At 43.8% G+C, this 12,376-nt stretch overlaps 1 protein-coding gene across 2 annotated transcripts in view; it reads left to right on the top strand.

Annotated features, from left to right (window-relative positions):
* Positions 1-6,881: 6,881 nt before the first annotated feature.
* The window catches only part of SHROOM2 (shroom family member 2), a 114,541-nt gene continuing 109,046 nt past the window's right edge, over positions 6,882-12,376 (top strand). The window contains exon 1 of one of the 2 annotated variants that reach the window (XM_057389753.1): positions 6,882-7,152. In XM_057389753.1, the coding sequence (XP_057245736.1) occupies positions 6,934-7,152 (219 nt within the window). In that variant the 5' untranslated portion in view covers positions 6,882-6,933. The remainder of the gene's footprint in view (positions 7,153-12,376) is intronic. The other variant, XM_057389745.1, reaches the window with a different exon arrangement.

Here is a 12,376-nt window from a genome sequence, read left to right as displayed (position 1 = left end):
AATAAGAGCAGAMACATTATAGTGCAGAAAGGAACTGTGATCCACTCTTTTGACTTTTCTGCTCTTCAGTAYTAAAGATCATGACTTCATTGTCAGAGGTGGACTTGGCAGTCCAGAGTGRAAAAGTTATGAGGATCCAGTGTAGTTTACTGGATATACCCTCCAGGTGAGCAATAGGGCTACACTATACATTTACATCACAGCTTGGCCACGTCAGCTGCTCCTACTACAGTCAACTTCCTGGCAGCACAACTCCAAGAAATCAGTTTGTCTTGAAACTGCTTCAGAAAAGCAGTGTTCTGAAAGTAATCCTCTGTGTACCTTTAATATTACACAAATTCAGACCTTCAAAAGAAATTAATGTTTAGGGTTGTGATAGGATCTGTGTTAACACAGAAGATAGGCAATAACCCCCCCACACCAAAGCTGTTTCCTAAGGATTTTATTAAAGATGCTCCACAGGCATGAGTCTGCTTTACACAAAATTCAGGCTAAGGAAGCAGTACCTTCCACAGCCTCTTCCTTATAAAGTCAAATACAAGCCAGAGAAAGTTAATCTGGATGTTGCACTTTTTCTCATGCATATGACTCAGAAGGATTCCCTCAAATATCCTATCTAACTGTTCGGTTAGCAGAACTGACAGGAGGCAACACCAATACCTTTAGCATAAAGGGGCATAGCAGTCTGTAGGAAGGTGCACAGCAAGAACTTCTGCCCCCTGGACTYCTGGGCATGCCCAAACCAGCCTTGTATCAGCCCTAATATCACCACATTCATGCAATATCCTGCATCTGCCACTGCTGGACCACAGCCTCAAGAGCACACCCAATGCTTTAGGGCAAACTCCTATGGAACTACAATAAGAAAAGAACATATACTTTCATGCCTCATGCATGGTCCCTCACAATGTTCTACATCCTATAATCTTCATCTGGACATGGTTCATGTTCTGTGTAACCCAGATCAGAGCAGAGAGGTCAGTGGTAATGCAGAAACTGTGTCTGTTTATAGAAAGCACTGAGAGATTTATTTATATGTGGCTGATAGGCAGAAACAGGTCTGTTTGGAGATAGCTAGCAAATGAAGACAAAGTCCAAGTGAAAAATAGCAGATTACAATACAAGACTTTTGTCTGCTGTCATGCATACTCTGGCCTCTTGCTATTTATCTYTCCTTTTAAAAGCCTTCACAGCATTCTCTGCACAAAGAACATTTGAAGTCCTCCTTTTGCATTTTCCCTAACCATTCTGGCTCCATCTTCATCAAGTACAGAATTCAGATATGCTATGATATCAGAGTTTAGATGCATTAAATACACTCATTAGCCTCTGAGACTATCCCTCATGTATTTAAAATGAGTCAGTGTTTCATCACACATAAGAGTACAGCACAGCACAGTTTGTACAGAGAATGCTATCCTGTAACTTGTGTTAGAAAATGGACAATTCATCCCTAGTGTACCACGATAAGAAAACTTGGCAGCAAAAAATAAATATTACAAACGATACTTCACTGAAACAATGAAACTTCATGAAACAAAAAAAAAAAAAATCCCTAGTTAATGAAGCTGCAATGCACATACATACGATAAATACAGCTATACAGTGTATATGGTGTGTGTATTCATATGTGCATATACTGCTGGGGTCTCTTCCACAACTAAAAAAAAGTGGCTTCATCCACAGTGCCTTACAGTTATGGTCATTGGCCCATATTATCCTTAGAAAATAATCGTAATTTTTTCTCTGGGTCACTCACAGCCTCAGTTTGCTCCACAGAGCATGCTGTCACTGTCAGAAAATTGCTCTGAGGTACAAAGCATGTGTGCTGTGAAAATAAGTGAGAATTCAATGAAGTTTGAGTCAAAATCAGCATGGGAGACAGAAATATCAACGTCATAGGAACATCTTGCACAAATTTCAACTTTATGAGAAGTTCTAAAGAAAACAGATTTTATTTTGATTATAAAGAAATGAGGAGTTTAACATGTATTTGAGTTATGTATATCTGAAATGTTGAGAACTTCTAAGGCTTTCTCCAGCACTAWTTATGTGCTGATGAAGCCCTACTTGCAATACAGGAGAAACAAGACACACTTGGGAAAGGTTTTTAAGGTGCCTAAATCATAGACATCCTGATGCAGCTTGACAACATGGTATTTTTCGTTCTGGGAAAATGGGTAATTTGTTAGAATCAAAGTGCTTTGCAGGAGCATGATTATGCTGAATCCATCAGAAGGAGCATGGCAGGTTTCCAAAGGAAAGCCTCTTGGTTCTCAGATATGCCAGGATGTCTGTCTATTGGGCTGCTACCCAACCTGTTTCTCCAGGTTCTCAGGACTTTCAGACTCCACAATAGACTGCAAGCACCTTGCCAAACCTTGAACTACTTGATCAAAAAATCCATCCACTTCTTTTGCAGGAACTTCTTATCACTATTTCAGTTGTTTTGGTCTTTGTGATGATAATTTTCAAAGAGGTTAGAGCTGGAAACAGGAAGGAGCTGGAAGCCACTGTGCAAAYATAAAGCTACAGTCTAATCACTATTACTGAAACATGGTGGTATGAATTGCATGACTGGAGGGCTGCCATCAGTGGCTATAAACTGTTCAGAAGGGACAGGCAACGAAGAGGTACTAGATATTACAAAGAAATTATTTACAGTGAGGGTGGTGAAACACTGGAATAGGTTGCCCAGAGAAGCTGTGGATGCCCCAACTTTGGAAGTATTCAAGGCTTGGTTAGATGGGGCTTTAAGTAACCTGATCCAGTGAAAAATGTCCCTGCCCACAGGACATTGGATAAAATGTTCTTTTAAGGTCCCTTTCAACCTTTCTATGATCCTCTATTTCCCTCAGAATATGTGCCATGGATCGGCTTCTTTTTGTTACCTGAAAATTTAATCTGAAATTAAAATCTGAAATTTAATCTGAAAATTTAATCTGAAATTAAATTGTCAATGAACTATGCATGCTCCAGGGAATCAACCTTTAATTTCATATGGCTGAGGCAGAGGCACTTTGTCTCTTCACCAACCTGCTGATGTTTGGTGGTTAGCTCCAGGAAGGGCTGGTAACAAAGTGAGAGGTTGTAAAGGCTTACCTCACCTCAGTTCTTTACTCTGTAACTAGAAGTCAGGAACCTCCACATCTCAGATTTCTCCGTTTCTGAGGAAAAAAAAAAAAAAAAGCCCTGCTGACACTGCAATGTCCAACACAATGAATGGCCTCAGGACTGAGAGAAAATCAGTCTAGAGCCATCCCGAAGGTATCCTGTGCAATTCACTGCAAGGTGTGGTGCCTTAAGGAAAAGATATGTGGTGTATAGCCACAAAGGTGAAAGAGGCTGTGCCTCARTATCATACTGTTCAAATAAAATCCTGCCTTAAAGTAATTTATTCACAGTTTTTGTAATCTCAATGACTAAATAGGGAACAGATATGCAATATGTGCAACCGAAAGAATGGAGGTGGAATAAATTCTGTAGAACAAAATTTCAYTTGAAATTGTTAATTAAGCTTCAAGTACCAAGGTAGGACGACAGATGAAGTACTGTGGGAGGAGCCTGGTTTACTGCAGAAGGCTTTTGTTTCACAGAGCGGGGACACACAATGTGGGTACGTGGGAACCATCTTTAACATGCCTGATAGTTCCTTCTGCACAGCAGGAGAAATTATTTGGGCAACTTTTGTGTATCACTGTGAGGTATCTTGGATACATGTATCTTTGGCACATATTTTTTCCACAGTGATCTCTTTCATACCACGTTGCTGATAGCAGCATCATTCTCTGTCCACAGTGTGAAAAAGTCTGTTACTTCCTTTGATATATTTATGGCACCCTGATGTATCTTGCATTTCTGCCTTCTATTGGTAACTTCTGACATTTGACAAGGGAGAAAGCTGAGGATTTGGTCACCAAGGCTTTTGTTAGACAAATACAATTGCCATTGGCTCTCTTATCAAACAAATGAAAAGTAATATTTTAAAACCCATTCAATAAATCCTTTGTTCTTTATCACTATTTGAAACCTTATGAAGGCTGGCAGAAGCTGCAGAAATTCAAATAGTAAAATTATTACAATATTTTAAGAAGAACACAAGTACAAGTCTCCAGCTGAGTTCTGAACAAGCTTCAGATTTCACAGAGAGAGGGGATAGAAAAAAATGAGAGAAATTTGACCAATATGACAAAAAACAATTCCTTTATATCTTTGACTTGTCAAACATATGTATGAAGAACTTTACTTTGTGGTCCCTTATTGATAACAGCAAAGGATAAAAGGCAAAAAAAAGGAAGTCTGCTGAACTATTAGCCACAAGCTGAGGATCTGCTTGACAAATGTGTCAGACTATCAGGCTCTAAGCAAGCATTAGCTAGAAACTTCTTCACTGAGTCTCTCTTAAGCCCAGTTAAGAGTGAGTGTGAAAGCTTTCAGATATTCCTTCTCTGACAATTGCTTTCCCAAGAGCTACACGTCCACATCTTCCACTGATGTAATTACCGTAGCAAAGTTCGACAGTTTTCAATGGCTGCCAGCTCCTGGCTCTAGATTTTCAAGTTTTAAAATCTGAGCTTAGGTTTCTTCATCATGCTTAAATACTAAATTTTTAAGACAAAATCTAAAAGCCAGAACAGTAATGTAAATCTTGAATTTCTTATTGACAACAAAGTGTTCAAGATAAAAAATGAATGCTTGGCAGTTGACAAAGGAGTAATATAAACAGAGAAGGCATTTTTGGAAGAAGAATTTACTCTTCTCATTAGTGATGTAAGCTATTTTCTTTTCATTTTAATGGGCATATTTGGGGATACACTAAAGTTTAAATCATTATTCTGGCTCTTCCTTTCATTATCATACTTAAAGAAAGCAAATCCATACCGCAGCTTCTTAAAACTTTCAGCTATATGTTACTGAGTATACATTGCTCTGAAGACAACCTGAGATATATTTTACACAAACATAACTCAAGACTTTGTCTCAGATTTCATGAACAGGAGACAGGACATGGAGAAAACTATAAAAAGGCAAAAATCTGCTTGCCTATATGATARAAAATCATTACAGAATAAATCAGACTGAGGATCTGCAGGTCATTAGAGTCTTAAATAACTTGATGCAATACCTAGGTTTGTATTTTGCAGGATTCTCACAGACGGATGTGCAAGTTTGAGTACCCACTCCACTGTTCCTTCTGTTCCTTAATTACAACAGAACAACGATCATCCTAATCATGTATTTTTCTTGTTTCTAGATGACCTCCGATCTGCTGCTGGGATTGATAACTCATATGTTCTCAATCCTGAACCCAAAGTTTTCTTTAGGTATTGATGAAACATCCTGTAGCTAACTCTGGAAATACTTTAGAAAAAAAAAAAAAACAAGGTGCAGCTCAAGGTAGGAGAGCTTTATGAGAAATAAAACAACTGAAGCAGGAGTTAGAATATCAGATTACATTATCAGAATGGCCTAATAGTCACTTTCAGAAAGCAATATACAAAACCTTAAAATCCCACTGCAGATACCAGGCACCTCCACGAGACATGAACTTGTCACATGAAAAAGTACCTTGAGGTTCACTAGTCTTTCAGAAACTGAAATAGAAATTTCCCTATGTCTTAGATCAAGCAGCATTTTGCCTGCTGAGTAGTGAAATGCCAAGGAGGGTTGTGTGCTGGCATACCAGTACTCCAGGCCAAGCCTGGTCCTGATTTAAGAAACTAAAACCTCCTGTGAAGTGATTCAACTAAACTGAGAGAACTGTAAAAAATGTCACTCCCAGCCTCACCACGACACTCATTGAAGGTATCAGGGAAACCCAAACCCTGCATTTATTTCCCAACCCTGAGATTTGCCTTCAGATTAGCACTTCTAGTCCCGCCTCGCACTCTGCCATCAATCTGGGACTCCAAATCTCTTCCCTACTGCGTTTTTTCGCTGAGGGTTTCGCACCGGTTTGGCGCCCAGCCCGTCCGGTGCGTTCCGGCTCTGAGGGCCGGGCCGGGCCGGGCTGTGCTGCCGTGAGGGGCGCTGGGCGGGAGAGCGCGGCCCGGAGCCCCTCCCGCCCCACAGGTGCTGGAGGCAGGGCGGGCCGGATGGTGCCCAGGGAGAGTCCGCCGGAAAGCGTCTCCTTTCCCTCCTTCCCCCGGCTCCCACCGCGGCTGCCCCCTGACCTRCCCTCCGCATTGCCCGGCTTCCCCCTCCCCGAACACCGCGGCCAGACGGGAAGAGCCAKCCCTCCCTGCGCTCCCCACCCCGGCCCCCCGCCGCCTGGCGCGGCGAAGGCGGGGCGTCCCTGGCCGGGGACGGCCACAGCCGCCGGCTGCCCTTTCACCCCGCCCTCCACCTGCTCGCCGCTTTTGTTCGGGAACGGGGGTGGAGGGGAGGGGCGGCCACCCCTGCGTGTGGTGGGGCGGGGGCGACAGGGGCACGGCCCCGGGGTGACTCGGGGCTCCCGGACGTTCTCGCCGCTGCCTTTGTCTGGCGGCCGGCCCAGGGCTGGTCCCCTCCCCTCCCCTCCTCCTCGGCCGGGGGATCGCGCTGCGGGGCTGCCGCTTTCTGGGAGGGGCGAGCGGCTGCCCCGCTGGTGGAACACGGTTTTCGCCCTCTTTTCGAGGCGAAGAGGAGGCGGAGGCGCSTCTCCCGGCTGCGCTCCTCCCAGCGCCCCGTTGCTCGGAGGTGTTCGCCCCGCCGCCAAGTTGCCACAAGTTGGAGCCGCCCCCCCACCGCCGGGCTCCGGCCTCGGCGTGAGACAATACCGCGGGCTGCGGGGGAGGAGGAGGGGGCGGGCGGAGCAGCCCTCTCTCGCCGCCGATGGGGCCGGGCCGGCCGGCGCTGCGGGGCGGGTAGGTGGCTCCGCGGGCGGCCGCCGGCTGGCGCGCACCGGGGAGCGGCCGGCAGAGGCGAGCCAGCCCCGGCGGCGGCGGGCGCTCCATGGAGGACCTGGGGCTGCGGGGCGTGCGGGAGCGGCTGGCCGTCGGCGACTCGCGGCTCGGCGCCGGGCTGGTGGAACCGGGGCCCGTGATGGTGATGGTGGAGCAGCGGGCAGCTGAGGGCTACAAGCTGGTGGAGGTGCAGCTGACCGGCGGGGCTCCCTGGGGCTTCACCCTGAAGGGCGGACGGGAGCACGGGGAGCCCCTCATCATCACCAAGGTGAGAGGCGCTGGAGCTGGGGGGAGGTGGGTCCGGCCGGCTCCATTTTGCCGTGCCCGCGGCGGTGACAGSCTGGCCGCACCGCCTGGCCGCAGCCCGGGGCGCAGGTACCGCGGGGCAGCGCGCCCCGCGCAGGTGTCGCCGGGCCGGCTCTCTCCGGGGTGCTCCAGGGCCGCCCGGAGAGCGGTRCCGCCGGGTGCGGGGCTCATCCCAGCAGCTCTGGGGGCAACAGGTTGCTGGGTGCAGGCAGCCTGGCGGCTCTGAGGTGTCGCTTCTGGCCGCTAGTGCGCCCCAGTAAAAAGCCGGCGTTGTCGTTTTGGGCGCTGGTAAGTGGCTGCGGACCCGAAACCCTGTGTTGGGCTGTTCCCTCCCTGTTTTCGCTCCCGGCTCCTGGCGTTCAGGAGGCTATGGAGACTGAAACTCCCGGCTCCGGGGCTGAGTTTTCTCCGCTGCCGTTGCACTTGCAAATTCTGAGTAATTAGGGTAGCCTTTTGTTTGTCCCTTCTTCCTTAAACAAAAAGGTCTTGTGGATAGTGACCAAATCCATGCACTGAAGACGGGGGGGGGAGGGGGGGGGCGTGCTTGGTTATATATGCACTCTCTGGTTGCCTTATTTTTTTCTCTTTCGGTTTTTTTTTTTAGTCCTTGTGTACTCATAGCTTTAATCTCAGTGTATTGGACATGAGTTAAAGAAATGCATCACGTTTTCTCAAAAATGTTTTTCATCTGGATGTGTTTTGACTTAAGAGCCCCCATTCTCTGTAATTGTTGGGTTTTGCAGTCAAGACAGCTTTCATGTTACACAGTGAAAACACATTAAAATAGATCCATATGTTGTAGTGAAAAAAAAATCACATTAGCAAAGCACTTTTTGCTCAAGATCTGTCAGAAAGTTATATATATGTTTTTGTCTGCAAGTCTTCTGGACTCTGCCTGTTCCCATTTTGAAAGTGCYAGAGAGTGTCAGAGGTCAAGAAATCCTGTTTCATCCACAGCAGAAATTATTCTAATCTTATTTTTCAGCTGTTTTTGTTGTGAGTTTTCTAGTTGGTTCTCTTCTACCCTTGAAACAACTGTTATGAACTTTCCAAGTTAGGAGTTTCAAACCATCTGTTTCTAGATCACTTCCTTAGTGCTGTTTTTCAAGAAACAACAGTGTCAAATGTATATGCTGAAAAATGACTGCAAGTCTGTTGGCCGCTTACCAGTGTCCTGAATTACAGAATAGCAAACCCGGGAGCATTTGAGGAAAGGAGAAAAGAGCTGTTTTACTGTGTATGTTCTAGCTATTAAGTGCCAATTCAAATAATTCCACTTTTCTGGTAATGGCTAGTAAGTGCTACATCTAAAGACTGATCAGTGATACTTATTCATAATGTTACCTAGGTATTAAGTAACAGGCCTAAGTATTTGTGGCATGAGGATGTGGCTGTGGTATGTGGAGAGAAGTGGCTGTGCCTGGGAACCTTTTAAACTGGGTCTGTTGCAAGGGAATAATTAAATAGAACCACAGCTGCACTGCTGTGTGGAAGAGAAATCTGGGTCCATCTGTGCAGTCCTAGGAATAAGAGAGAACATGAATCCTTGAATTTAAATTTTGGAGTGTATTTTCAGTATCCATTGTTCAATACAATGGTATAGAGCTAGTTTTGAAACAAGTGATTGGAACTTGTGTGCCCAGGACTACAATTCTTTAGCTGAAAAATTTTCTATCTTGATTTGGTCCACCCAGCATAGTGTTTTGGTTTTTTACTGTACTGCTTCTAGTGGTGGAAAGCTACTGGGAAGAATAATTTAATACCAAGTGGTTACAAGAGTCCCTCCTTAGAGGAGATTTAAAGTTTGTCTCTTCTCAGCTGAAGAGAGCCGTGAACTTGAGTGACCCTGTTCCTGAGTGGGGATCACTGGGCTGCCATAGATGAGGAGATGCCATTTCACCTGCACTTCTCTCCTCGTGGTGTGTGTCCTTCCTTCTCAGGTAGACTGGTGGCCTGTCAGTGGGCAACCCAAGAAAACACAGTGGACTAAATCCTTCAGGATCTGTGGAAAAACTCCGGGGTTTGTGGATTCAAACTGTGCTTATGCATTAGCTAGCTATGAAGCTCCATCTCACTGTAGCCCAGAGCATCTCTGGGGAAGTGAGGGTGGATGACCACAGCTGCCAACTCTGAGAGGAATGTGACAAGGTGTGAATGGAGTCTCAGATAGCAGCTGCTTAAGGGGGATTTCTAAAATTCTGCCTGTCTCTGTTTCCATAGTCTCAAAAAGAAGATCAGCCTTTGAAGAAAGTTGCACCTTTATGTAAATGCTAGAAAGTCTGTGTTTGTAAATATTTCCTGCTTTCCTTAGCATATATGGCACAGCTGCCAGAGAAGTAGCACCAAAAAATACCATAATTGAAAAATTCACAAGCAACTGTGTGTTGTTAACTTTTCAGCACTTTCTGTGTAATATACCTCTCAGTTTTTCACTTGTGTCACTATTTCACTTGCTGACAGGAGGGGAAATTTTTTTATGGGTGTTGTAGGGACAGTCTAGGACAAATACTATTTGGGAATTTTTTAGCTGGAAATCAAGTCAATTAAAACAAGAATATCCTTTGATCCACCAAATTGCCAATAATCAGAGAGAAGGGAAGGCATGCTAAAAAGCAGAAAATATGTCCAGCCTTACCAAGGGTATAAGCGTGTGCTCAGCTGCTGTAGTTTTGTCTCTGCTCATTGCAGCGAGGTTGCACTGGATGACCTTTAAAGGTCCCTTCCAGCCCAAACCATGCCATGATTGATGCTGTGAGGGAAGCGCTGTGCCCTGGGAGAGATCAGTGCACAGTCATGCTGCTGGTGCCCAGCAGTGGGCCGAGCAGACTTCCCCATTTCACAGTAGCATTTCTTTCTGTAACTGAAACAGGACTTGGASAGAAATAGTCCAGAAATAGAACCAGGTAGGCAGAGTATCAAGCTCACCTGCCAGGCGCAAACTTTTTWATTTTGTTTTCCTTTGCCCTTTTTGTTATTGCTGCAATAGTCACAAAGAAAAGGGGTGCATGATACAGCTTGCTTGATCTTTGAACATAGCTGGTCTTCTAAAACTTGCCCCACCCACGTGCAAATGGTGTTGCTAGTATTTAAGAAAAAAGTCATTTAGCATTGTCACTGTCTTGCACACCAYTATTTTTTAATGTCCCTTTAAAAAAATTCTTGACATTCTTTCTGATCTCTGCATGTGTGTGTGATAACATTCCAAAAAAWTTGCCCAAAGGCAGCTTGTTCTTGCCTAATTTGACATCTTGAAAGAAAGGACTTGCTTTTTTTAGCAACATGTATATTTCAAGAGAAGGTGAAATGAAAACTTTGAGGACATTAATTAGAAGTCTCAAAAGCCTCAGTTTCTATTTTTCTCTTTTTTAAAGACACAACATATGAAGAGGGCGATCTTACTGGAAATAATGAAAATGAAAAGTCAGAGCGCTCAAGTGTGAATCTCGTGAAAATCTCCCATAGCTGCATTATCTTGATTACTTTAAAGTAAAAGTGCTCTTATCTGAGATCCTCAACTTGTGGTGTCATTCATACTATTGATTGTGGGTGGTGGATAGAAAGTAATTTCACTTCCTGTATAACAATATCCTTAGGAACTCTGAACTTGTTCTGCAGTCAGCTGTATTCATATTATTTTAATAAATATGTRAACATTCTAGTTTATGCATTGCAGGAAAGATTGATGTATCATTTAAATAAGTTTCTCTTTAGTATCAGCTTTACAAGAGCCTAAAGCTATATACCTCCTCAAGCTATGATCTCATTGCAGTCTAATCAAGGCTGGGCTTGGCTGGTATTTCAGCAAGATTTCCAAGTGAAACCTGGACTGTTGCAAGGAGTTTTGTTGTTGATTTAGTGGAGTTCTTGTCTCCTGAATCAGTGCTGAATTCATGCCCCATCTGGAGGTGCTGTCTTTGAAAAACGAGTATCAGAGAGATTAAGAGTTGTTTTTTTCTTTCTTGATTCCACTGCTTTCCTAATGTTCTCCTATCTATGGTTCGGTATGAATTGTAATTTGTGTAACTTAACAATCATTTAAATTGACTACTTCTCTATTAGTTGGCTGCAAGTCACGTGACTTGATATTTCAGTAGTAAGTGATTACTGTTTTATTTGGGTATTTCTTTATTCTTTGGTCTTAAATATCTAACTAAAAGCAATTACTTGCATCACCRTATTGCAACAATATTTGAGGTGGAAAAAGAGCTTTAATGGTGCTGTATACAAACAAATTTTTAAAAAGACACGATCAAGYACAAATACCAGTTTCTTCCCTCAAGTTAGGTGTTCGAGGTGAGCTGCATTGTTCATAGACATTAACAATTCTTAAACTTGGCTGTGAAGCTTGRTGTCCAGAAAACCAGCAGTAATCCTGTGAAATTCCTGACTGCTTCAACATAAATGCAGCCATTTGTGTAARTAGTTGATTTATAAGTTCTTGGGAGACACTGTACTGTGGCCAAGAAAGAATTCTAATCTAGGTCTCCATATGCCAACAAATTCCATTCACTTCCTTCAGTTCTAGAAAGATAATACATGGAGGACTATGTATTCTATTTTGTTTTCTCTTGGTCATCAATCCCAGGCACAATTATTGACCTGTACAGCTCAGAATTGAAACAAGGATGTTAATGAGCAATTTCAAAAGAATGTATCAAGTCATGTTCTGTGGTTTTTTTGAAAACTTTATTCAACATCTTATCTTGTAAGAGGGGCTTATGGTCTGAGTTGGACCTCTTTGTGTTGTTAAATTTATAGCTGAGAAATATTAGGAAATGTGTATACATTAAAATGAATGTTTTAGGCTTCAAATAGTATCATGTATCTATTTCTGGTTTTTTTCCCCTGCCAAATATGTTAAAAATTGGGCCTTTTCAATGCTATAGGAACTGTTCTGAGTGGTCTTTGGAGTCTGGTTATTAGATCCCAGGTTCTGTTGTTGGAAGAGAGGAATTGGCTTGCATTAGTGCGGGACGATCTTACTGCGTTTTATTTGGTAAGCCAATTGATGAACGGAGTGCTCTCAATTTTAGTGCTTTAATGGCTGTTGAATGACCTCTTTATTATGGCTGTTAATTTACTGGCAGAATGGAGCCAATGTGTGGCGWAAATTACCTGGTTGTGGAAGTCTGAAGTTTGAGAGGTTGTGTTTGCAGGATTTTTTGTTGTAGTTGTTTTGGTGTGGG

Source organism: Malurus melanocephalus, unplaced genomic scaffold (genome assembly GCF_030028575.1).
Source record: "Malurus melanocephalus ecotype Western Australia unplaced genomic scaffold, MMel_1.1 scaffold_1, whole genome shotgun sequence".
Lineage (NCBI taxonomy): Eukaryota > Metazoa > Chordata > Aves > Passeriformes > Maluridae > Malurus > Malurus melanocephalus.
The sequence above is the reverse complement of the archived record's forward strand: the minus strand, read 5'-3'. Positions and strand labels throughout refer to the sequence as shown.